This window comes from Anopheles maculipalpis, chromosome 3RL (assembly GCF_943734695.1).
Source record: "Anopheles maculipalpis chromosome 3RL, idAnoMacuDA_375_x, whole genome shotgun sequence".
Lineage (NCBI taxonomy): Eukaryota > Metazoa > Arthropoda > Insecta > Diptera > Culicidae > Anopheles > Anopheles maculipalpis.
The window spans coordinates 43,524,979-43,552,608 of record NC_064872.1 but is presented as its reverse complement, the minus strand read 5'-3'; the positions used below and the strand labels follow the sequence as shown (position 1 = coordinate 43,552,608).

General features: G+C 44.8%; 3 protein-coding genes across 3 annotated transcripts; 1 reads left to right on the top strand and 2 right to left on the bottom strand.

Annotated features, from left to right (window-relative positions):
• Positions 1-1,443: 1,443 nt before the first annotated feature.
• LOC126563729 (uncharacterized) lies at positions 1,444-11,017 on the bottom strand. Its single transcript, XM_050220408.1, has 8 exons — positions 10,746-11,017; positions 9,898-10,656; positions 4,278-9,834; positions 3,544-3,749; positions 3,161-3,445; positions 2,785-3,062; positions 1,805-1,907; positions 1,444-1,630 (listed from the first exon to the last, which is right to left on the bottom strand). The coding sequence occupies exons 1-8, from the start codon at positions 11,000-11,002 to the stop codon at positions 1,444-1,446; spliced, it is 7,632 nt and encodes a 2,543-aa protein (XP_050076365.1). The 5' UTR covers positions 11,003-11,017.
• A 7,137-nt stretch (positions 11,018-18,154) lies between these two features.
• LOC126563799 (guanine nucleotide exchange factor subunit Rich) lies at positions 18,155-24,766 on the top strand. The gene is made up of 13 exons (XM_050220542.1): positions 18,155-18,300; positions 18,381-18,653; positions 18,724-18,904; positions 18,965-19,098; positions 19,173-19,538; positions 19,607-19,786; positions 19,850-20,006; positions 20,085-20,233; positions 20,305-20,473; positions 20,830-20,963; positions 21,638-22,297; positions 22,376-23,205; positions 23,273-24,766. The coding sequence occupies exons 1-13, from the start codon at positions 18,166-18,168 to the stop codon at positions 24,753-24,755; spliced, it is 4,851 nt and encodes a 1,616-aa protein (XP_050076499.1). The 5' UTR covers positions 18,155-18,165; the 3' UTR covers positions 24,756-24,766.
• A 629-nt stretch (positions 24,767-25,395) lies between these two features.
• Positions 25,396-26,579, bottom strand: LOC126565128 (EP300-interacting inhibitor of differentiation 3). The gene is made up of 5 exons (XM_050222270.1): positions 26,483-26,579; positions 26,195-26,418; positions 25,868-26,137; positions 25,556-25,798; positions 25,396-25,467 (listed from the first exon to the last, which is right to left on the bottom strand). The coding sequence occupies exons 1-5, from the start codon at positions 26,577-26,579 to the stop codon at positions 25,396-25,398; spliced, it is 906 nt and encodes a 301-aa protein (XP_050078227.1).
• Positions 26,580-27,630: the final 1,051 nt, after the last annotated feature.

The window sequence follows — 27,630 nt, the reverse complement described above, 5'->3', positions numbered from 1 at the left end:
ATTGCGTACTTTCACGGGGAATTGGAAAGGGATTTGCTTCCTTTTTTGTTACATCGTTTCTCTATTGGTTATAGAGGACGTACGTGTATGTATGTCTATTTTAATATCGTATAACTTCACAATTCAGATGCAGCACACGTACGTGCTGCTGTGTGTGTGTGTGTGTGCGGGGGGAGGGGGGGGTGGTTGAGTGCGCTGTGTTACGCATAGATTTATTTGGTATTTGGCAATCCTGTTTCGGTTCACTATTTGCTATTCAACTGTTTATCCTTTGTCCTTTCACTATTTTGTTTTCTTCCTATCGATTTTTAAACATCTATTCATGCATGCACTCAATCACTAAGATGATTCTCGAATGTCGTTTGTCGAGCAATTATCTATTTCTTTGTATCAGTAGTTTGGAAAAATCGTAGCTTGCTTATAAAACAAGCGCTATAGCCCGTGCATTTAATGTTTTTTAATGTGTGTTGTTTATACAGATCAAATCAGCAACCAAAAAGGGTTCACCGATGATCCACCACCGGTCTCTGGACTGTGTGGAGTTTTTTTTGCAATTAAATTGAGATCAATTCCGAGTAGTATTCGCGTTATGCGTTATAAAAATGAATATATGGCGAAATTGGCATCCCTTTTATGTATTGCCTAATGGAGTCGGACACCTAATTTTGCTAAACTTTGCCTAGTCTGCAACCGGACAATGCGGGGTGTAAAGTATTGTAAGCTAATTTTAAATAGGCTTTGTTTAGTAAACTGTCGTCATGTCTAAGGTTTGTTTAGAAAACCAGATGAAATTAGATACATAGAGAGGGAGAGAGAGAAAGAGAGAGTGAGAGAGCACAAGAAGAGAGTAAAGGTGAGAACATAAGGGCGTGGCGAATGTAGCCAAAAGCTATAAAACACATTAAAAATAAACAACGCACAAAACAGAAAGAATCGACAAAGAAAAGGCATATATGTCTTGTGTTTGCACACATAAAACATAAACTTAGCTTAAATAACAAATTTATGTGCTGAAGCTAAGGATGCACAAGATTACGAAACAAACAGCAAACAAAGAGCTGTAAATGAAAAATAAACTATTATTAACATTATAATACTGCCGACAATATAATAATTGTCTCATTGTCTATTCCTTATCGTCTACTAACAGGTATTCAGAACTAGTAAGGTAATTTGATGGGGGGAAATCAGAAAGATTAAATTACACATACAATTTTCTTTACATCCCTATCGACACGGGCACGGAAAATATGATACAATAAAGTATTACTACTTCGTGCTAATACGAAGCGAGCTAAAGATGCAACGCAAAAGACGCATCGAAATTCATTACCCTAGCTAATGCAATAAAATCACTGTTAAACTATAAAAATGATTATGGTGCATGTTTCTGCAATACGTACGGTTGCACGGTTTGTGTGTGTGTGTGTGTGTGTGTGTGTTTTAAACAAATTGAAAACGTTGTCGAACTTGTCGAACCAGCTTTTTCTTGCCCTTGTAGGCTATTGTTATGTTTTCAATGAGACGTGAAAAGTGAGCCGGTCCATCGCGCGCGAGCATGAATGTATCACGCGCTTTGCTCAGGAAGTCAATGAAATCACTATAATGGCGCGGCGAGATGTGAGATAATCTGGTGAAATAGAAGACGAAGAAACGATGCATTAGTACAATCATTATTTTAACGTAATTAAATTAACTGAAAGTTCTTCACAAGCGGTAGTGATAATATGGCGAAGAGCCGTCATACTAAAATAAATATTAATAATTATAAATGAACTGAAATTTATCATTTCGTGCAAAGTACCTTGAATGTGTAGTATTGACGTATGCCGAAACGGCAGCTTCCAGTAACTGATTTAACGGCTCACGGTCGTAGCTCAACTTGATGCATTGTCTCAAATTGTTACCTGCAATTAAGGATGAAGGAGCAAATGTTTTATATGATCCAATGACATAATTTCTGCTTTCTGTCACACGATTATTTTCTGTGTTTCAAAGAGGTAGAACTCTGAGTCATGGAATCCATAAATGGCAGCACGTGTAGAGTGTTAAAGGAAAACGTCGGAAATTTAAAGAACTAAATTGCTGATTGAATTTTGATTTTTTGTGCAGCAATAGATACAGAATAAGCATAAATAGTCATGGAATCGCCTGCAATTGATATGGAATATGAAATTTAACAGCCGGCTGAAATGCTGGATGTATATTAGCGCGTTGGAGAGATGAACAATCGTTTTAACACAATGTTTTATACTGTTTACATATTTTAACTCTCTAACCAATTAATATGTACACAGTATTTAAAACGCCATATTCATCCCTATTGACAAAATTTCCTTCATAACCAATACTAAGGGGTTTTTTTTAATTCATAAAGGACGGCCAGGCCGTATTGCTACTACTAAGGGGTTGGTAATTTTACAAAGATTTTGTCAACAGGGATTGCACGTGTTTCTATATCTGTTTTTGCTGATTCGCTAATGTTTTGGATGTTTCTATATTTCTAATGTGGGCTCTGGTACTCTTTCATTTGCGTTTCCCTGCAATGATTGGATACAATTTGTTATTTTCGCTCACCAATTATAGAATACTTTTACAATCTTACATTACATCTTTTTGCATTTCCACGAACGGATTTTTTTATTTCACACATTAATATAAATTTATGATTATAGCATCAAAGCGTTACTCTAATTGTTATACCGCAAAAAAAAATTAATTAAAAAATCCTTAAACAGTACTAATGATTGAAAGGCAGTTCTAGTATTAAAAAACCATTCTCACCTCTTGCACCGTGAGCACCAAAATTGTGCAGCCCGGGTGTAGGAACGCTGCAACGCCTCAGTATGTCCGATAGCACGGTAGCACACTGCACATTCTTTATCACTAATGGTATCATCTTCGACAATTCTGTCTTGCCAAGCGAATGAGATAACGCGCACGCCCAATGTATATCGTTAATAGCCGGATGTGTGTCTTGGTTATAGGCCAGTTGGACGTTTTTCATTGCGAGCATAGCTAAATTGTAAGCACGTGCTGGATACCCGCGATGTTCCATGTACCTATGTACGCGACACAGAAAACCAAACGAAGCGAAAGTTAAATTTTAGCAAAAAAATCATATAATTAACATTGTTAGCAATTAAAAAGTTACACCTACCGAGCAATAGTGAATAGTTGACTAGAGGTCATGATGTGTGTTGCAGCATCTATTACTATATGATATGCTGTTTCGAAGGCCATCGCGTCGTTCTCGCATAGCGTTAGCGCATTCAGGGCACAGTTCGGTGGATCTTTCGTAGCACACTGTAGTGCCAGTGTTCGGGCGCAATTAGACAACTCGTCCTGCTGACGGAAGTTCAGATTCAGTCTCATGATCGTCGAATGTGACATGATAGTTGTTGCAACTGGTCCGGTTGCTTCCGTTGGCGTAAACAGATGATACCTGTAGGAATGTGTGAGAGGAAAAAAGAGAGTCAGATTGTGCAGAGAGCATGATCACACTGAGCTTTATCCGCTCTAATGTTGGTTTGATCTGCTTACCAATTTTGCATGATGGACATAAGAGCATCAATGCCAACATGAGACGCACAAGTTACCAACCACCGAACCATTTCACGCCGACGCCAATTGAGGCATGTCAGCGTCATGCGCATCACCTGAAGTCCCAATTCAAATGCCACTCCAAGCAAGGTTTGGCTGCGTGGACCATTTTCTGGCGTAGCAAAGCGGAACGCATCTTGGGCAAGCTGTTGAAAATGCAAAATAGGATTATAATTAACACCGAATTATACTAAGAGGTTGGATAAATATTAGTCCTAAATACGGTAAACGGATTTTTTTTTGGCAGAATTCAATTTGCTTACTCAAATCTCAATTGCCATCTAAAGGGATCAGTGCTTTAAGCTATCTACTATCTTTTCAAAGTTTTTTTTACATTTATTTTATCTTTAGCCTCAAAATAAGCCTTTGTTTCAGAGATAAGTTCATCATTCGACCACCCAATTTCTTTCCAACCAGCATTCCTTCTAGGGCTGCGGATAGGAAACAATTTGTTTCCTGCAGTTTCGTCCGTAGTCACATATCGACACCAAACTACTGCTGTATTGTTATTTTGAAAGCTTCAAACCACCCGTTGTTGTTTCTGATCGATTGAGAGCTCACGTGACACTCATTTTGTGCAAAGCTTTTAGATTCATTTTTTGTGCCACAATCTATTAATCAGGATTACAATTTATCTACCCACCTGTTAGATGATTCAACAGAAATTATCCTACCTTAAACAGATGCGATGAGCTGTGTATGTTTCGCCGAGCATTTTGCAGCACCGCAGACAAACGTTTCGTATCGCCCTTTGCCGCACTCAGCATCGTTGAGCTGAGCGAACATTGTTGCGTCTCCAGATGCCCCAGTGTCCACCAACGCGGATAGGGCGAATGCATAAAGTTGTTGTGCTGCAGTTCAATACCGTTCACCGATGCACCCTCGTTTATGTTCTCCAGTATGGGGAAACGCATTGCCCGTAGTCCAATTTCAAACGCCAAATCGGAATGTTGATTTAGCAACGACGCGAACAGGAAACGGGCTAGCGTGTGCATTGGCACTGACTCGGGATGGATCATCTCACCCAAACCACTCGTTGGACCACCGTCTAGCAGCTGTACGCTAAGCTTCCGTAGAATGCCAACCAGCACCGAGTCAAGATCAATGCTGCGTAGTCGTTGGATCAACTGATCCTGCTGTTTGCAGATGACATGCTGCGCGTACAAACCGTGTGGCATGATGCGTTGTTTGCTTAGTGCCAAAATGGCCGCCTCAAACGCAAGCGTCAGGTATGTTTCGTGTCTGTCGGCTGAATCCGCTATCGGCAGATGGCGGTACTTAGGTGCAATGATGTTGACATCCTCCGGTGCGGTTGATCCTCCTGCGCCACTGCCACCGGGACCACCACCACCACCACCACCATTACCGGCATCATACGCCATGCGGCTCATTTCGTTCATCTGAACAGTAACTGCTTCCGGTATTAACGATGCTTCCGTAAGACAATCGAAAATGCACGCGATGGCATCGAGAGGAAATTCCACCTCACATCCCACACTGCAATCGATACATTTCGAAAGGCAATTCGGTTTCCGGTTTACCTTGATAGGTTCTAGCAAAGCCGATGATGTGATCGTAGAATTTGAGGATCCGCTCGAGCTACTTGCCCGACTAGGACCAACATGAGAACTGGGAAGAGAATTACCATTACAATTACTGTTGCCACTGGAACTAGTTCCACCAACTGCAGAGGACATGTTTGCAGTATGCTTATGCTTTCCAAGTGCCATAGGGCAATCGTCTTTGTGCTGATGATGCTGAACAGACATCATGTCGCAGTCAGTTCCACTGAACGAACCACCTATCATTGAACGATCAAACGACTGCGACATCTGTGCAAAACCATGCCCAGACGAAGGACCAGCTATACCATACAATCCACCATTATTGTACATTGCTGCTTGTGGTCCACCAGCTGCATGCATTGCACATCCGCCACATGTCGTAGACGGCACGTACGATGGACCAGGAAGTGCTGACTGTGGTTTGTGTTGCGAATGGTTGTTGTGCTGCGTTATTGCCAACGAGCAACAAATGGGCTTCACGCAACATGATACCGTCGTGCTAATGGTCGGTAGTCCAACGTTACCATCGGTCGGATGACATGATGGTTGTGGTGGTACTGTAGCCTGACTTTGAGCAGGTTGTGGCACTGTTTCCTCCTTATGGATGGGACAGTTACATTTGGTTTGAAACGAGGACGAAGTAGTAGCAGCCAATGTCGAAGATGCAGAGGAAGACTTTGATGTAGAAGCAGTGGTCGGTGCGGACGTCACGATGGAACCGGTGCCATTCGAGCTACCGGAAGTTGTGTGGGACGAAACCGTTGTTACCGTTACCGATGATTGTGTGATAGTAGCAGACATTGACGGATCAGCCGGCGGGATTGCGTGCGTTCGAGAAGTGGATGGCCCCGGAACTGGACATGAAGGAGGTGGTTGACGAATTCCTACCGGAACCATCATACCGGCTCCAGAGGGTGCAGCATGATGTGGATTTTGTAACTGTTGCGGATGTTGATTTTGCTGATGATGGTGGTGATGATGATGATGCTGGTGCTGATGATGATTGTGATGATGGTGTGGATGAGTTGGAGGAACATTGGGAAACTTCATGTAACGAAAATCACGACTACAGTGTGCCTGATTCACTGACGCTTGTTGCTGCTGCGAGGAAGTCGTAGGACAATGCGGTACTTTGCGATATAATTCATGGGGAGGCTGCGGTGGAATTAGGCCCGGACCACTGGGCCCGCCAGCAATAAAATGGTTACATTTTGACGAGCTGCATATCATCCCACTCGAATTGCGGTGCATTCGCTGATGCTGGGAAACGGCAGCTGACGCCGAAGACGACATCGGCGGTACAGGTGGAGGTGGTTGATGACTATGGTGGGCACTGCTGAGGGCTCCATGAGAGGGGCCAGCCATAGGACCATTATGCTTCAGGGATGCACCAGAACCGACCGATTCATAGTAACATTTTATTTGAATGCATTTAGAGCAGTCTTTCTTCATTGCTGGAACTGGGGGTGCATGCGGTGGATGGAGATCAGCCATCAATGGCGCAGGTGGTGGCGGAGGAGGGAAGTGGGCTGAGCTTTGCGATTGATGACGGTGCGACTGACATTGACAGCCAGCTTTCATCCCCGATGAAGTAGATGCTTGTGGTTGGTGTTGTTGCTGCTGCAACAAATGCTGATGGTGATGCTGCTGGTGGTGCTGTTGTTGAATCAGTTGCTGTTGCTGGATGGAAGCAGCAGAAGACGATGGCAACGGAGGTGGTGGTGGAGGTGGAGGTAACAAAGAATGGTGCATATGCTTGGCAGTGTTTGCCTCTTTCCGACTCGAAGAAGATTCTACCGACGAAACTCGAGAAGGGCCACAATTACAGCGAGGTGGTCCTGCATTAGACGAACCTGATCCCGAACCAGAAGTCCCAGCAACCGGCTGCTGCTGTTGTTGTTCACTAGCGCTTGCTTGCGACGGAGTTAACTTTGGTTTGTGCCGAAGCCAGAGCGCTTGTGCTTCGCGCTGAATTTCACGCATCGTTCTCACGACGCTTACGGACAACCGTAGGGCCGCTTCCATGTGACCATGCGAACGTAACGAATCGATTCTTGCTGCAGTCATCGAAATCTTCTCATGCCACAACGGTTGCCCGTTCGCATTGAAGTTAGATTTAACACTCGGGTGGTTTGCTACCGGAGTCTTGCTAGAGCCAGCTATTTGCACCGAATTGCGACTCGAAAGCTTATAGCTATCAGACTCAAGGATGCGCTTCAAGTGTTCATTTTCCCAGGACATGTTTACCGCATCGAGTGCTTTGTGGAAAATGGTACGAGGTGTTTTGTTGCCATTTTTGCTAACCCAAGAACCGTTGTTTAATTTTAGACGCTTACAGGGCCGTCCAGCGCCAGCCGCATTTCCATCACCAACATTTACCGGTTTCACACGAACTTCCAAGGATGCTACTCCATTCAGTCCTGAACCACCTGCAACTGGAGATCCATCATCCGCGCTAACGCGCCTCGTGCTGGGTCCAGCTTCAGCATCCAGCTCTGCATCATCCACATCTTCCTTAATTGATTCCTTCGATCGCTTCACTCCATGAGACGAGGAACTAGCGCTTGGTCCCGCTTCATTATCATCTTCCCTTGGTTTCTTGCACACTGCCGCCGGCTTTTCTTTGTCCTGCTCTTGATCACACTCATGACAATCATCGTGTGTCAAACGGGCGCCATTGCTTATTGCAGAATTGGAAGACATCCCAGTCGAGGAGTTGGTCTCTACCTCCATAGCGTTGATACGGGAGCGATTCAATCCCGACGGTCCTGGTTTCTCAAAGTCCACCTGATCCACCTCTTTCTGATGCTCATCCACGATGGTTGAAATCGAAGAACTAGAGGAAGAGGACGATGACGAGGAAGAGAAAGAAGCTCCGGCAATTGTTTCAATCGCATCATCGCTCGAACCCAACTTTAAGGTGCCGGCCTTAGACGTTCCACTCGATGCGACCACCATATCGATATCTTTCGAAAGTTCTATACAATCCTGATTGGCATCCTCGCTGACATCGAAATTACGCGCACTGACACTTGCCGGCATGGAAACATTACCACCAGCAGTTGCCGCTGCAACACAATCAAAAAATTTCTTCGGCTTTATATCGTCCAGAAACACAGGCCGGTTGCATTCGCATTTATCTTCCCCACAGATGCACGGACTCTGAAAGAAGCCGACGTTAGTTCCACCAGATTTAGAACTGCTGGCACCAGCACTACTGCCAACAGAGCTAACTCGACCCACCACACCGCTGGCTGACGGTGTTCCATCGACATCCATCGATTCTCGTGAGCTGTCGTCATTTTCTGGCATCATTTCGGGTGACCGATGCCCATCCTCCGGAACATTCATCAGATTGAGGTTCATGAAATCACGTACCTCACCATCTTCGTCCCGAAGTTTCCTACTCGGACCGGGTTCTGCTCCATCGGTAAAGTTGATATCCTGCAGTATGTTGTGCACTTGATCGACTACATCTTCCTCCATGCCATTTTCATCCTCTCTGCGCCTTTCCGCTTCCTCATCATCGTGATGGTGATCATCTTCCTCATCGTGATCGTTAATGACTCCTCCATTTTCGTTACCGTCTTCCTCCTCATCTTGGCCATTGTTACCAGCAACCTCATCTTCGTTTGCATCATCCAATTCATCGTCGGAGTCGGAATCCGTCTCAGAGCTATCGTACTGATCGTTATGATGATTATTGCCACCCCGATTACCATTATCTCCATTGCGATTTTTTAGCGCACCGTACCGATGGTGATTGTAGTGATTGCGATTCGGATTGTCATGGCCTCCTCCACCGTTTGGCAGGTTATTGTGCTGCTGTTGATGCTGATGAGGCTGATGGTGGTGATTGTAGTACATCATGTTGCGCAGATTGTTCTCACGAAAGAATCTGTTACGATCACGCTCCCGTTCACGATTCGAGCGGTCACGCACACTCTCGCGACTAGACGACGGTGATGTACGCAGGTCCGGATCCTCCTGTGGGCACACATCACTCTTGGACCACTTCTCCAGCAGTGACTTCCAGTGCATCCGCTCTCCAGGCGATGATTTCGGGTTCAGCACTATACACACCCACAAGGCACCGAGTTGATCCCACAGCTGACGACATTTCTCCGTCATCGGTGTGCCATGGTTTTTCCACAGCACCAGCCGTGGATCACTTAGGAACTGCTCCGTTATAAGTGTCAGCATACGGGCACCGTTCGAGTCTTGCGCACGAAGCATCTCCCGCACCTTACCAAACAGTGAATTCAAATGCTTGCTACTGTAGTAATAGCTACCTTGGCCGAGATACGTCTTGACCGCTTCGCAAACCTGCGTCTCATCAAGATGCCACGAATGATCGTCGTCTTTCGATGCTCCGGCAGTTGGATCTGGTGCACCGCAGATTGAATTGATTTCGGAACGTTGCTGCAATATCTCATCTGCAAGGCGCTGGGCCGTCGGCAACACTTCCGTGTGGTGTTCGGCGATCAGATATTGAATGAACTTTTGCAATTGTTGCCGATTCATCTGGAGCAGCGTCTCGGATATAGGAACTCTTAGTTTCACCGAATCGGCATTTCTTATGCGGTACAGGGCTAGTGCGACCACATGATGGCACCAAAATATGTCCTTTGTATCGCAGCTGCACGTGACGGAAGTTATCTTGCATCTGCAACATACAATTAAAGCTTTTAGTTTTGATCCTGACAATATATTTAAATGTCATACATACCGATCGAAGCTAACGGATACTTTAAATTTCTTATTTTCCTCCAATCCACCGCCATTTGAACTAACTTGACCACCGATGGAGATGTTGTTAAATGCATCGCGATGATCCATATTTGCACCGTTGAAAGGCTGCTGTCCATTCGGAGCAAGTTGCTGAGCGGCCATTGCGATTGGTTGCTGTGCAACTACCACCATGTGTGCCCCGCCTGCACCCGGTGGCGGAGGAACGCCGGCAGCAGCAGCCGCAGCTGCTGCGGCGGCCACTGCTGCAGCTGCCACCTGCATACCAACACCGGGCCCTCCTCCTCCTCCAGCCGCACCACCTTGCGGTTGCACTTGATGCACGTGAGCAGGTGCGGGCGGTGGTGGGGATAATGGTGGTGCATGGTGGTTTTGATGCGGATGGTGCTGCTGCTGTTGGTGGTGATGGTGCACGGGATGATGCTGATGTGCATGGTGGTGATGGAGCGGTGGCTGCTGATGATGGTTATGGTGATGGTAATTGTTGTAAAGATTCTGGTTGGCCGGTGGCAGTGGATAGCCAAGCTCATTATTGCGGCTTCCGGAAGACGACAACGACGACGACCCTGCACTGTTGCCGCTGTTGTGGCGCTCGATTTGGTTAGGTGGGTGTGACCAAACGATGCCACTTAGATGAAAGCCAACCTGCAGCACGTTCTCCACACAGCCAGTTTCAACCAATTTTAATCCGGTACAGAAACTGAGGCTCTGTGATTCCACCGAGTTGATGGAGGAAACCCTATACAAACAGGAAACAGTCATCAATAAACGGATTAGTTGACAACAAACGCACGCGTTTGGGTTCGGGGGGTTCGCTCGTGAACTCACCTTGACAAGGAACTGTACATGCAGATATCCTTTTCATTGCGTGGAAAGGACCAAAACACGATGCGTCTTTGAACCGGTTCCGGGATCCGGTCGTAGCGTTCCTCGATCTTCTGGAATGGTTCATTTTGGGCAACGATCCGGGCGGTAATGTCCAGTAGTGAATACGGTTGGTGGTAAGGTCCATGAGACTTGGCCGAAGTGCTGCTACTTTTACTACAATTGGATGCTTTGGCAGGATCTCGGCTGCAGTAAAACATATTTCAGCTCCTTTTACTAGCCTTTTGTTTCCGATGGAACAAACCAAGGTTTCCAAGGCGAGATATTTTAAATTCTCCACTACTACACCAAAACCGTCCTCGAATGATGCCTATCGGTTACGATGTTTGTTTACGAGCAATTTTTAGGTGCTTAACCTAATCAATCTCGATGGTAGTCGGTTTAATGGGTACCTGCTGATCTCCATCTTGTATCTTCGTCTAGCCGTCTTACAAGTGAGGATTGGTCCTCTAAGCTGATGATAATGCACGAAAAGAAGGAAGCAAAACGATAAATTAATAAAAATATACATGTATATGTATACTTAGTCTAGACTTTAAAATGAATGAGATGACAAACCAATATTCTTTTTACCTGAAAAGCTATTGATATAAACAAAAACAAATATCAGTTACGAATCGAAAGAAAAATCCACGATCCACCTGTACTTTGCTTGACTGCTTAATGTTCAATTAACCATTGCCACGAGTCGCGTGAAATTTCCGAAGATCTCGCACACCATGAGCACTATTATATCAGGAAGATGATTGATTAGAAACGAACGAGCAAATGATTGATAAAAAATCACATTCCCCTAGACTTGTTCTGTACGATGCTGCCAAAACCGCGGACCGAAAAAAAAAGTCGGAACTGCACATACGCTTACGCAGCACACCAACCGGAACCGAATCGGATTTTCGGAATGTAAATTAAACCATTTAATCTTACGTTTTATTCCCCATAGCTTCTTTCGTGTACGTTAGCTTAATATACCCAACCTACCGAGTGTCTTCGCCAACCCGGGACCTATACAAAGTAAATCCACTTGAACAAACCATCGACACGAAACCTGGTGGTGGCTGCAAGGCTAAAATCGATCTACTAAAATCGACCAGCTATAAGTGGAAGAAATTGAGCACTGAGATATGATTATCGTTTTCGCTTTTTTTTTTCTTCTATCCCCTGCACAGACCCCGGTATGGCGTTGCGTGACAAGGTTCACTCACTATCTGGAGTGTCATTTCAGAGCAGGATAAAAGAAGGCATGGAGGAAAACAACTCCATCGTACTTCTGCAACCCAGCCGGTTCTGTACGGGTATGAGAGGCAGGTTTTTCAAAAGTTATTGATGGTCACAGGATCTCCATCTGTGTTCAATCTTCTGATTGGGGCAAGTGTTTGCATATGGGTATCGAGGGAAACAAATATCGTTATATCAGCCTCCACGTGCCACGAATGGTATCACCATTGGTAATACTATTATTTTTAATTTTAATAAAGCACGTACATATAGAACGCAATGAGCGACAACCTTCGGTAGCGCGCTTTCACTGCTGGCCGGTATCTTCCTGCACCTCACGCGTTTTCCACAGGGTAGGATCGGAGGGTACGCGACCGGAGAACTGTCAAGGAACACGAGTTCCTAGCTGGTAGAGCAAGCTGGAAAGGAAGGTACCCCCAGCAAAGGTGAAATGTGTTCTCTACACGGCAGTCCCAATCGACTGACTGGCACACACGGACAGGCACAGCTTCTAGCAAACCCCATGTGAGCCATAATCGGAGCAGCCATTCCACAAAAATAATAATCCCCGGTCGGTTCGATTCCCATCACCCTACGAAACACACCACATCTAAAGTAGTCATCGTAATCGTGCAGCAGGTCCAGTGGTGGTCTCGTCTCTTTCGCTCGTGCATTGATTACTTCCCGACCGACCGCACAGATGAGTCTACACACAAATGCCGTCGATTCGAGGGTTGCTTTTTTATGCTCCGTTCGGCCGATTCCAATTTCCACTTGTACGTGTAGCGCCCATGTAGTGGTGCACGCCGTCGAACCGTCATCGTCATCATCATCATCCTTTCGCCAGTTGGAATGCTGCTGGCATGTGCATGCTGTGTGTGCGGCGCACACACAGGACCATCGGTGAAGAATCCCCTCCTGGACGATATGTGTGTGAGCACTTCTTCCGTGTCGTCATGCTAGGAGGCACTCACCACTAGCAGCAGCCAGTCGCCAGCCATCTCGGGTCGCACCGCTAGCTAGGAGGCATATTACTTTTTATGAGCTCTCGTGAGGTAAAGAAGTTGAGCCGAAATCCGGCTCCTGAGGCCTCTTCTTGCACATCGAGTAGGCGGCGACGACGACGTGAGCATTGGAGACGACGTAGCGCACATTCACACGTTCTCTCGCCCTTGCCATATGCTGCTGCGGTAACAAGCGACGGTAACCGGCGGATGCGGGATAAGGAAGGCAAAATAGCCGGAGCGCACTAGCAGGCAGAAGGATCGAACGAACCGATGGATGGGATGGATGGATCCGCGAGAGCATTTATAGACGGTTCAAATTGCATTGCGACGGCGCAGTGGATGTTTACATGGGAAACTTAGTGAAAACAAGCGCGTTTTTTGTCGGTTCCACGCTAGAGTGTGAAGAGAGTTGGCACACTACTGCAACCGTAAAACCCATTTAAGCCAACAAATGTTGTTTGATGAGGAATCGATTGAATGTTTCCTTAGGACTCCCTTATCCCCTTGTTTTTTTTAAGGTTGAGAAAAAAAAATTAGACCCGAACCATTTGCATTGATTTTGGCACGGACGCAATGGAAACGAACTTTTTTTTAACGCAATGGAAACGAACTTTTTTCAAATTTTGTATGCAAAAGTGTCTGTGGAGCTCAGACATATAATATACCTTATTTTAATGCAACGAACAAATTCTAATGGTTCCTTACAGAAAGGTAGCAAAATGTGAACGTTTTTTTGATGATTCGTCTAATCGACATAAATACCGGACCAGGTCCAGCAGTCCAACAGGAGAGGAGAAACGAATAAAAGGTGGTGCAGAAAGAACCTATCATCATCGTCATCTTCATCTACGGGTTTCCCTTCCGAATCCACAGGATCATGCTGGGCACTTTTTTATGCTCTTCCTGCGATCCGAACGGCTGTTGTTAGCACGAATGGAGTGTTCGTTCGTGGGCATTGTAAACACATGTTCTTCTCATCCTTCCATCTCTACCCCCTTCGCTCCAAAACATACCGTTTCCCGTTTCCCCTCCGGTGTTTGCACTAATGCCATCTCTTCAGAGCCTCAATTTTTGTTCTTAAGCGAGAGAGATGGAGCAAGAAGGAGAGAGCACAAAGTACACAGCATTGCGAGCGAGAAAATTCATCGCAGCATGCTGCTAACTAAACAACCAACATCGCCGCCTGCCACCCTGCCGTAACCAGGGTGTGTGTGTGTGTGTGTATAGCGAAAGGGAAATAAAAACCCATTTGTGTATGTCAAAGATTAAAAGCTATCATTTGATCGCACACACAGGCCCTTCGCCGTTTGCGAGAGTGTGAGAAAGCGGATGACACACACCGTGGAACCGATTTTTTGTTGGGTTCTACCTAGTAGATGTAGTTTTGCCATGTAAAATGTTTCCTTAATGCGTTTAGGAAAATTCAACATCAAACAGTAGAACGACGAACCTGATTCGATTTTCGTTCAACTTCAGCATTTTTTGTCGTGTACAGGTAAAACAAATACATCAAATTCTCATGTTCAATACACGCAAGCTAATGTACTTGGATCGTTGCGTAGGAAACTGGACAAGGACAAGTATCTTAGCATAAGCATAGCATAACATACGAACCATACGAAAGCATGCAATACAAGCCGGGTCTGCAGCGCGATAATAGATTCCCCCGCCGTCAGCACAGCCTTCAAACGTTCTCGGGCCAGCTTCCTTGCACAGATGGCACAGACACGGGGCAATAGGTACGCACCGGTGAAACAGACACGATGCGTCGATGTATTGGTGAAAAGCAGCAGAGCAAACACCACTGTCTTTTCTGTCTCGCTCTTCTTTTCATCTGTCGCTTCTATCCAACCGCTCGCTATCACCTGCGACGGATGGACCTATTTTTTGGACGCAGGTGGCTTTCCAGACCGTGTGCGCCGATCGTTATTCTTGAATTTATCTCAATCATTGCATGAAATGGGTTTGGTCGAGAAATGGAACAAAATGTCTGCCGAGCCCATGGCTGGGTCCAGGGAAGATCGTTAAATTAACGTAGCGTGTATTATTAAAAATATATCTTCATGAATCCGGTCGGTCGATTGTACCAGCTTTTTCGGCTTTTTCCTTCTGTTAGGTATGCCGTGGATCGAGTCCCAGCCAAGCACAGGGGGCCCCTGCGAAGCTCATTTTCCGTTTCCACACACTTTTTTCCTTAAGTTCCTCCCGGGGATTGAAGGCTTTCCTCCGTTTGTTCCTGCCGCTGTGTCGGTCGGTTCTTCGCTGCGATTTTTTACCGACTTCGACCATGGAGACTGGTCCGTTTGCTTGGGGTATTCCCAGACACGCCTAGGAAACAGCATACATAATTGAATTTGAAATTTTGAATTCAATTTGTTCTCTATTGTTGGCCAACTTCAAAGCAATTAATATCTGTCAAGTCGGATATTATTGGGACATGCGCAGTGCGCGGGCCCGTTGGTGAACAACGTTATTGGACATAATAACACGGTTGCTGCGGTAGGACTTTTTTTTGCTGTTATGCGTTGTAGCAGCAACTAGGAAGAAAAATAGGTTGATAACTCCTGGGCAGCAGCGGCGAAACAACTTTCTGCGACCACACACCACCAGCTACATACCACACGACTGCATCAATCTGCCTACGGGGAGTGTGACCGAGGGGCATCTGATTCGGCCTTAATCATTGACAAACAAACAAATGAAAACAACCCGCTGGTTGACAGACAATCGAGAAAAGTGACATTCGAGCATCGCACACGCATAAATAGCATCCGCCGTGTGTTTGAGCGCAGGAAATTCTCTCATATTTCATTCGCCGTGTGCGCTGGTATGGGTAGAAAATTAATACTCTACCCATCTCGTTCCGCTCGTTGCACTCTGAGACCAACGAAAAAAAACGTTTCCATTAAATTCTCCTGCTCCCGCTCTCTCTATCTCTCTCGCTCTAACCAATCGAAAACAACGACCCGGTGTGGTGTATTTTACTATCGCAAGTCACGCATACCACACCATCATCCTCATCGCTCCATGCTCCGTGTTGTCTCTACACATAATACACGTTCTACCTCTCCTTTTCGCACTAACTAAACAAGGGATGTGTTTATGTCACCTACACTATTGCAAGCGGTATTATACGATTATACCCCGTTTCCCAACAGGGCCAGCAGCCATCAGTATGGTGCGCGCTAATAAAACCTTCCTTTTTATACGCACGTTTACCTGTGCAGGAACAAACGAGACGTCTGCCCCACATCGCAGCAGGCGTGCTCGCTCGCACTCTCGCACACAAACACATACGCATCCCCGAAGTGCTTTGAAACGTGCAATAAAGAATTATTTACATAAATTAAAAAATAAAACACTGATCAAATAATCATAAATTTTTTCCCATTTCTACGCTGCTGGAACTTTCGGAAAGGATCTATTTTCGAACGGGATATGCAAAGACGGAGGAGAAGCACCAGACACAGCCGGGAACATAATAATGAACGGAAAGGCGAGTTTCCTTTCCAGAAATCAAAAGAGAAAAAAATGCGTTTAACAAATTCTTCACGTTCGGCAGCGAAACAATCGCGCTGGTTCGTCGGAGTGGTTGACGGTGAAATAGAATATCAATTGAGCTTCTCCACCATCCCAGCCAGCTCTAGAAGGAAAAAGTTTTCATCCATTTTATCCACACTGCATTCATTAGTTTGGGAGATGGGTTTTTTTGCCTTCTTTCCACTCACGCTGTACCCAAAAACGATTGTGCGTCCTCATTCTGGAAAGGACCGACCGACCGACCGACCGTCCGACCAGCGGGCATTGGTGAGGAGGGCGGTTTTACGAGGCTACAGGGCCATTTATCAAGTGTTTTTACGGCAATTGGTATCCTTTGCCGTAGCAGCGAGGGCGAGCGGCGCAGTATTGCCCACTTGGATAAATTATAGTCATATATATATATCTTGCAAAGTCGTACGTACGTACCTGGGGCCTGTGCTGGCGTAATTGTTGGCAGACTGTATGCACACACCTGGAAGAATTATTCGAATTCTACTACTTTCTATACCTTCGCATTATGGGAACTGGTTATTTTGCACAAATCACTATTTCCGTTCACCACACTACGAACAACGATCAAACCATGACATAATCAGTAACATTTTCTTTCTCAATCCCATTAATCGTCGGGGTACTTAAATAGCTGGCGATTAATCTCTTCCAGACGAATGATGCACCGACAGCTCCATTTGTTGTCGTTTATTTTTCACACTATCTATTTCACGTAACACACAATCGCGAGTCTCACTCATGTATACTACACCTTGCATACACAATACACGCGTATACTTTACCATCGGAGGTAACTTGGATATTTGGTCCGGAAACTATTCTCGGCCCATGTTGGTACCACTATTCTTCACCGAACACACACAAGAAACACATTGTACGCGAATACATGTTTTCGACACAATAAGATAACGGCGAACCCAATGCTGGTTTGAATCACAATGTTGCTCTTCAATCACTGATTTCTAGCAACTCCGCATCTTGACTGCACAGGAAGTGTCCTTTCTCGTTCTCGCTCTCCGAATGAATCACTACTAGCAAGGTTCTGCTGCTGGGAGATTGCATCGAACTGTGTGCGTTCTGGCTTGCATGGGGGTGTGTTTGCCTGATGTTTTGACTGTTTATTTTGATGTACTGTCAGAGCGTTTGCATCTTGTACTTGAATACTGCGTTGGTACTTCTTCTTCGTTCGATTGTACCGAACTTTTTTGGTAAAAGTGAAAAAGAGATGTAATGCACGAAATCGTTTGGAATGTGAGTGTGAAATGCGGTGCTTAACAACCAGTTGTATTCGCAAATTGCAGAAAAAATAAATTTTTTTAATCTGTCATCATCGAGTCACTCCCTTACATGAAGCGATAACGTTGTGCATTGTTGTCATTTTCTACTGACGTCTTCCTTTTCTGCCTGTTTTTGTACATTTCGCAAACGAAAAATTCCAATTTCACGAGCTCAACAATAGTGTTCCTAGTAGGAAAAATGCAACACCAATGTCGATAAAGCAGTGCAGTTTTCGTTCGTGTTACCATAGTTTGTCCTAGGGATCTGCGGAACGAGTCAGCTCGATTTGCTGACAACCCATCTCGAAGATGTACTTCTCAATAGGTTGGCCACGGGTGCTCAATAGTGGCCCGCATCGCAGCATCCGTAAAGTGGTGTGCGATCGGGTGAAAATTTTGTTTGCTGTCCTGGCAGAAAATGCCATCGCTATCTGGTACTCGAAGGTAAGCTTCTAACAGCCACTGATTTTACACACTTTTTTTAACATTGTACTTTTCACTACTGCTTATTTGCTGTGTTATAGCCCTGTGTTCCAATTACGTCCAAATTGAGAAGCAAGGAATGTTTGGAAAAGTATGGCATCAACACCAATGTAGAATGGAAGCCGGATTCGAGTATGTTGCTCGTGACGACCGGAAGTACGGCGCAAGGTGGAACCTTGTTTATGTATACGTTAATCGTGAACGATACGCCGAAGGGTGTCTACAATCAGAATGATTCACCGTTCGCCAACCTGCGCCGGGACAGTGCTGAGTTGTTCTTGAAAGAAACCATTCCTTGCTTGAAGCTTTCATTGGTAAGACGTTCGCTTCTGTATAAAGATGTGACCACAAAGAATCTCACATTGATTTTATTGCTTTTCGCAGACGCATCGTATTTGTCTTTACGTTCCGATTTGTTGTGTGTCGTGTATTAATGTAAATCAAATAGTGGTTGCAACTCAAGAAGGTCGCATCATCCGCCTAAACTGGGAGGGCGTTGAAGAGCGTGATTATGCACTCGACCTCAAACGAATCCCTTTTAGCGTTAACCAGCAAGTTAGCTATGGTAAGAATGTGGCTTTATTCGTTAGCGACATAGAAACTAAGCATCTACATTCTTTTCAAGCCGTCCCAATTTTGGAGAAGAACGTGTATGTATCCTCCATTGATTATTCACCGCTGCTTTGCGGATTCGGTATCACGTTAAATGATGGTCGCGCAGCATTTCTCACCGCAAACAACACAAAGTTTGATCCTAACGTAAGTGAAGCATTTGGACGGCTCGTAGCGTGGCTTATAATGCGAATTGATACTATTTTGTTTTCTTCCTTCAGCAAGTACAAGGAATCTGGTGCCAAAATGTGGATGATGCGACGTGTACCGTCATCAACCACAAGTATCGTTTGATAGCATTCGGACGAAGAAACTCTCAAACCAACATGTACGTGATCGATGATCTAACAGGCGGCCTGGAGCTCTCGCATAAATTGTCGCTGAGTGCTAAAGATTTTCCTGGATCGCCAGGGTACGTGCGAGACATGAAATGGACACCCGATGGATGTGCTATCATAGTGGCCTGGGGCAACGGGGGTATATCGCTGTGGAGCACCTTTGGTTCGCTTTTGCTATGCTCACTTGCCTGGGACTATGGACTGCACGTGGATTTGTCCAAGAGCGATCCGTTCAATGTTATCAGTATGGTTAGTTAAAACTGGCTAATGTCTTTCTGGTACAAATGCTATATCATCTGATTTGGTTTTTTTTGCAGGATTGGTCAACTGAAGGCTATCAATTGCTGATGGTACGGCAAACAAATGAGCACTCAACTAAGGTAGAAAATGGAACAACCGAGGCACCTGAAACGTCGAATGAGCCAGTATCTACTCTAGCCACCGTATTGGTACAGCTAGATTTTGTCAAGAGCATTCTAACGATCAATCCGTGCATGGTATGGTAACCGACAAGATATACGCATAAAAACACATTCTTTACACACATTTTTACATTTCAGAGCAATAATTCGTTTTTGTTGTTGCAAGGAGACGATAAGCTGTACATCAACCATGGTGACGTGTTACAAAATATCTATCCTGGCCACAAATCGAACTATGATGCCGCTAACGAAGGCGACATTTCCTACTCCGGAAAAGCGGACGAATTTGGCAAAGGTTTAACATGCGTCCAACAGAGCGATAACAGCAACAATGTGTGAGTTTAATACAGCATTAGTTTTTTTTTTTCAGAAGATTCTGCTTACATACCATCGGGAGAACCGGACCCAATTAACGTCGGAGGGGACAATTATCTGAAATTTAGCAGCGTTCTTTCCGAAAGCAAACACTGGGTTGTATTGAATCTTCCCACTGCTTACATCTCTTCCAACTGGCCGATTCGGGTAAGGAAAACCCCTGGCGTATGCTGAAAAGATTGTAATAAGATTGTTTATCACCACTTTCCCCTCCACAGTACAGTGCAATAGATCATTCCGGAACTAATGTAGCGGTGGCGGGACGTACCGGTGTGGCACTGTATTCTTTCAATACTCGCAAGTGGAAACTGTTTGGAAATGAAACGCAAGAGAAAGATTTTGTAATAACCGGCGGCTTGCTTTGGTGGAAGGAATTCATTATCATGGGTAAGTTCTACTTTTTGTTGTTGTTCGAATTAGAGATGGGAAAAATAGCAAAAAGCGGGAATTGGTTCCGTACGATTGCTGTTGATCCACAAAACAACGCACACGTCCCGGCAGGTAATTGTAACCACTTCTTCCGGAACCGTTTGTAACTGTCCGGAATCGTTCGTAACCGTCTGAAAGCTAAGTCGGCTGGAGGCGATTCCGGAAGGAATCGTCGATTCCATTTCTATGGAACCGCAATTGGAATCACACATTCTGGAAACGGACCGGAACCGTTCCACAGAACTCATCACTATTTCGAATATTTTACGTTCTTGGAAACATTCCAGAGAATTTAATTCGCATTTCGTTTGCAGGTTGTTACTCACTGATCGGCTTTCACGACGAGCTGCGCATCTACTCAAAGGAAAACAAGTTGGACAATCGATTTGCTGAGATTACAAAAAGTGCCAGTCCGGTGATGCTGATTAATCTATTTCGTGATCAATTGGTAAGTAATTAGAATTGGCATTAAGAAAATTCAGCATTCAGATCGGTAACAAATGGGTAGATACGTTGTAGTCTTGATATAGATTGCGGCAAAAAAAAATGGTTAAAAACGCTGTTCAAACTAAGTCTTATCCGGACTCTGCATAATCATCTATAGATATTAAATATTTGTTTCAAAGAGGCCGTAGCGACTCAGCCGATGCCAAAATTCAGTAGTCACCCGAAAGATGTTTCAAAAGAAAACTAAAAAAAGTCAATCAAAAGGTTTTGGATAACTGTAAAACAAAATTCATGGAGATATCAGGAGCTCTGTAGATATCTAATAACTTGTGTGAATATGTGATAACTTGTGTATCATCCTCAGACCCTAAAAGAATGCTGGCTGGAAAGAAATTGAGAGTAATCACTGAAATCTAGACCTATTTTGAGGCCAATGCCAAACTATATTCAAAAAATAGCTTCGAAAAGATACTAGATCGCTATAAGCATTACTTCGCTCTCGAAAGCGATACAGTTAAGTACAGTTAAGAAAGAATACAGTTAAAAGTTACAGTTACAGAAAGCAATACCGTTAAGCAAAGAAATTGCATTTTGTCATAAAATCCTTTTATCGTGGTTAGGGCCAAGGCTTATCTACCCACCTGTTATATATAACGTTCTCACTGCCTTTGCTAGGTTGTTTTTACATCCGACGGTCACGTATCAGTATTTGCCCTCAAACAAACCGAGGAGGATTACAACGGAAATGACCACCACCGGGTGGAACTGGTAAAGATGCATATTTACGATATTAAAAATGTGTGCATCCATCCAGCGTGCGTTATATCGGTGCTAATGACGAGCCTTAAGCACGAAGGTGCCGGATCCGGAGGTATGATGAAACAGAGCAACTATGAAAACTCTCTCTCGGAAACGTTGATCATGAACGTGTCGGGCAGAGTGTTGATGGTGCAGACGGACCACCAGCAACATCATCACGGCAGTGGCAGCGCGAACAATCAACTAACGTCCACCTGTTTGGCCTCATCGGTAGAGTGTATCTGGGTGTCTGAGTCGCACAAGACACACATTAAAGAATCTCTATGGTTGTACTGTGGTGGATACGGTATGCGCGTGTGGCTTCCAGTTTTTCCCCGTACGGGTGAAACTGGGTCGCGCAGTTTGCGGCACACCTTCATGAGCAAGCGGATCATGCTATCTTTCACGCTGAAAATCTACCCGCTGGTGATACTGTTCGAGGACGCGATTATACTTGGGGCCGAAAATGACACACTGCTGTATACAAGCGATCCGTCGGTTTATTTTTCGCTGCCATACAATGCGCTCAAACGAACGGTACGTATTTGTGGAACGAGTAAAGGAACCGGAGCTTTGGTATTTGATTTCGGTGGGATCAATTTCTCTTCCTTACAGAGCCAAGTCTATTTGCATCAGATTTTGCGCCAGCTAATTCGTCGCAACCTTGGCTACAATGCTTGGGAGATAGCACGATGCTGTACGAATCTTCCGTACTTTCCTCACTCGCTCGAGCTGTTACTGCACGAGGTACTGGAGGAGGAAGCCACTAGCAAGGAACCTATACCGGACGCATTGTTACCGAGTGTGCTCGAGTTCATCCAGGAATTTCCGGTCTATCTGCAAACGGTTGTACAGTGTGCTCGTAAAACGGAAATTGCCTTATGGCCGTACCTATTCTCGAGCGCTGGCAAACCAAAGGAACTGTTTCAGAAGTGTATGGCGGCTCGGCAGCTGCATACCGCGGCAAGCTATTTGATTATCCTACAAAATCTGGAACCATCCTCCGTCAGTCGGCAGTATGCGACGCTTCTATTAGATACGGCACTGGAACAGCTCGATTGGCCGCTAGCAAAAGATTTGGTACGATTCCTGCGTGCGATCGATCCGAACGATGTGGAATCTCCACGTTCATCGTATGTGTTTGGCAATAAGTTCGGTGGATTGATTGCTTCCGTTCCACCGGCACCAAATGCGGAAGATTTGAGTCTGATCTTGGGCAGCAGCATGGCAAGGGGTCGCAGCTTTTCAACTACCATTCCGTACCCCAAATCGAATGATGGTGCCGCTACGGTGGTAAATAAAGAGAAGAATATCATGTTCAACAATCCCGCAGCAGCAGCTGCCTCGCAACAAAGCGGCGGAACCCTGAACTCAGTCAACGATGCATCTGGAGAACGACAAATCTTACGTAGAAAGAAAAGTGTGCCAAATACTCAAAAAGAATGGTAATACGAGCTCTACCTCGGAATGGTCTAGAACAATGGTAATTAACTTTCCGATTTTCAATTTCAGCGATTCGTCAACGGCGGAAGAATTCTTCATCGATGTCGTTTTGCAACGGCACGCGCGAAGATTCTTGCAACTTCGCAAACTGGAAGATCTCGGATATATGAGCGCTACGCTAGACTTCCATCTGGTCGGATGGTTGAATCGCGAAAAGGATCGTGCTGCGCGGATAGAAGATTTTGTAACTGCCCTCAAGTCGCTGCACGATGAGCTTGATTGGCCAAAACCATGTCTCGATCTAACTTTGCTACCGAACCCAATAGCTCAACCACACCTGCATTCGGAGTCGTCTCCTTCGCCCTCCTCGAATCTGTCCAACAAATCACCTTTATCCGAGCTAACTACAGGTCGAACTATCGATTCGGGGTACAATAGTTTGTCGTTTGTACGACCGATGGCTTCAAATGGTGGCGTAATGACTGTTGCTGGTACAACAGTTGATGAGCGGCCAGTAGAGCCACTATCGGGACAGAAGGAACAACGACTGGAGAATAATGTGCCCACGTCCCCGATCGTTGCTGGTGACCCGTTAGCCAACACGGCCGAAGCGAATCTAATGCCACTGAACGATACGGCAAGCGTACTTTCGGAAGCTGCCCAGCCTAACTGGCCTGACGAAATGTCTACCGTGTGCGGAGGTGGAGGTGGTATGATGAGTTTAACGCTCGGCGAACAAAGTTTCAGCCAAGCGTTGGAGAAAAACATTTCCAAACAGAGCAAATCTAACCGACGCAAGCAGCATAAGCTTGAAATTCGCATGCGCTACCTGTTGCAGATCTTTTCCGAGGCAAACTGTTACGAATTTGCGCTGCTGCTTTCCGTACTGTTGCTGGATGTGGCCTCGGTAGGGAGAATAACGAACGCGGCGATTCGCTCGAAATCGCTCGTAGTCTGCCGACAGCTACGCAACGGTCTGAAGGACATGACACGCTGGAGTTTTAACGAGTGTCTCGCTTACCGGCCGTTTATGATTGCTTTGCAGCCACAGTTGGCGGTTTTGGACAAATTTGTCATCCAGCAGGAATCGATACCATCGCTGATGCATACGACCACCGTAACTGGGGTGTCAGCCTTTTCGCCGTTACTGATGGGAAGCATGCACTCTTACCGTGACTCGGATGCTTCTGCTACGGGTGCTGGGGGTGGTGGAAATAAATCCGTTAATCAAACGCAAGGCGATACTAGAGTTGGTGGTAATTCCAGCATTAACAGCAACAGTCAACGCATGAGTTCGACGGGAACGTTGGGAAGTGTGCCGCTAGCAGCGAACAGTGCTGGTGGTACCATCAGTGGAACGAGTCGTGGCAGCGTTCAGCGGGATACGCTTGGCCAGAAGTACACAACGGCTCACACTTTCGCACGTTCAGTATCGGATTTGGAAGTGGCCAACATTCGAAAAATTGCGCAGGGCAAATCGGCAACCGATAGTCGTTCGGTTACATCGACCACAATCTCTGAGGAACCGGAACGAACGTGCAATGTTATGTAAAATGTACTCACGCCGGGGATTGGTGATGATGTAATGGAAAAACGGTGCTATAGCAAATTATAATCTATCTTATTTTAGGAGTATAAGCGGGAGGGATTAAGGTATTATAGGAGGAAACCAGATATTTAATATATTCGAAGCTCGTATTGAACGAATCGTAGTTTCGTCTCGATCATTAACAACCTAGTTCCGTCCATTGGCGGTGCAATTTGCAACTCTCGTACTGTGTTTTTCATAACTAAAATGGGAAATAAAAAGTAAATGTAACGAAATGTCTCAAAAACAAGCTATTACAAAAATCAATGTGATGGTTTACGCGCACCAAGCGTAGCCGTATGTGGTGTGGTACTTGGTGGATATTTTTAAGAAATTTTAATTGCCATTACATTCCTTTAACAATCTAATAAAATATTTTGGCGTTACTTAGTGAAAATTATTACATTAAATTGTGTTTCTTATTGACCACTTCTCTTCACCAAACGATCGTATTGCGTACCATTTTCTATCCTAAAATGGTACTTAACTGTGACCATAAATCGGAGAACTGCTATGAAATATTGCGACGTTGAGATTGCTGTATAGATTAACTAAACATCACACAATAATCTTCCGGTAATTTCTCTATTGATTGAGAAGTCCCCTAAGGTGCATCCGTCAAGTCTCGATCGATTGTAAGGATTGGACTTTTCAATTTGTATTGCTTAACAGCACCCTGCAGATGTACGAAATTTAAATGTTAGAAAATAACTTTGAAATTCCTCAGAATCTTTGGTTCTAATCTAGCTTTTACTGTCGCTTACCTGCCATTTGGAATAATTTAAATTTAATACGGCCTGCACTGTATCGTCATTTCTTTTGTTCTGTTTCTTTTCGCTATCCGTGGTTGGACGTACGGACAAAACATCGTTGATAATTTCCAAAGCCGCTGCACCGTCGCGAATCAGAAAGGACAGTTGGAACGCTGTGTCTATGGTGTTCATGTAATCGGTAGGATCGGTTATGAGTTGAAGGTAGGGTACCGGTGAACCTCTTTCCTGGTAAATCTGTAAAATAAGCGAACAAACGAAAACATGTAAAATCGAATTGCAAAAATTTTGCTAAAATAGCTCAACTTGTTGTAGTTGCACTAAGATGTCTTGAAGCTTTCGCGCATCTGCTTCTTCTTGATGCAGTGTGGTGACGGTTTCGGGCTTGCGCGCTACGCCTAGCTCTGGCCGTTGACGACGGCGGCGCTCCTTTACGCTTCTTTCCACCAGCACGGGTTGAAAATCGAACATGCCTAGCAAACAGGGCGAATGCTTCGACATGCGGAAAGAAGAAACCCAGAAAGCTCCTATATTTTCCCACTGCATGTCATCATTGGAATCGCCAAGCCTAGCGTTCTGAAACAAAACAACATGTTTTATAACCGGTCATCAGGTCATCTGCGATCATCTTACTATTCCATCTGTTAACTCTTCGTCACAAAACTGAGAGCTTTCGTTTTTCTGCAATGCCGCACCGACTAAATCATGGCCCATTTTAACGATTTGCACGTTCATATTCATTTCCGAAGCATTTTCGAACCGTTGGTTTGTCCCCTGTTGAAGAGTGTCAGTTTGCCGGAGGATCGATGTAACTCCCTGAAATATACTGACCGCATCTTCCGTTTGTGTTCGGAGAGCTTTAAATCGGATGAGCATGATTAGTGTACATGATTTCTTGTACTATGAGATATTTTAGCTTACCGAGTTCATGCCCAAGATCCAGAAGCTCATGATATTGTTTTCTTCGTTGAAGTGCATCATTCGAGCTGTTGAGGGATTCCGAAGTTGAATGTTCCATGTTTTCAGCTCAATGTAGCACACTTAAAGAGTGATTTTTTTCTTCTCCAATAGTATAGAAAAGGACAGGAAGGAACAATACGGCTAATAAATCCCGTGAAACAGTCCGAAGAAATCTTCTGTTCCAACTACACACAAACCAAAATGCCGCTCTTTTGTATGTACGAGCGATTTGCGGCTGTCAAAACCTGTGAATACAGCGAATCTGTTAAGAAGCGCTTACACTGCTGACAGCATTTGAATTTAACCCTTGACATCATCTATAGCAAATCTTGTCTAATGTTGGGTGAATCTGATTCTGATGAATCTAATTCATGAATCTACATGAATCATTCATGAATCTGAATAAATCTTTTAGCCGATTGAATGATTCTGAATCTCTAATCTATTGATTCATGAGTCTTGAAAGATTAAAGAATGATTAATGAATATCAAAAGATTCGTTGTCCCGATGTTCTTTTTGTTTTGTTTAACAGTAGAGTTGGCAACAAAATTTGCATACGTAAGTTGGCAACTGGTATACCCGGGGATTCCATACGTTTTGACGGATACAATTACGGGTTTTGTAGGTAAAAAATGCTTTCTATCTATTCTTTCTGTATTCTTGTGTAAACATTCTGCTTCAAGCAAAACCGGCTAAATATCTTGGTCAAGCACAATTGTCAAACGTAGATACATCAAATGTCAAAATGTGAAACAATCTGGTGAAATAAAGGAGAGACGTCACTTCTTTTGGGAAAGCGAATAGTGAAGAACGTGTTTCGGCCTTATGACTTCGGAAATTGAATTTAATTGAACTTTTTACAACTCAGAAGTGGGATTACCAGAGCCTATTAAGTGAACATTTTGAGCGTACAAAGGTGTAGTTTGTAGCCTTCTTCGTGAAAAGAGTGTTAGTCAAAATGTTGACAAAAGATGAAATGCTGTGCGCATTGGAACATGCAGCCATTTCTGTGCCGCTTACTGCTACCATCACACAAATACGTGAGCTTTATAAAACAACGATGGGAACCGCAGAAATTGAAGTGCCAGCTGTTATTGGAAGTGCTAAA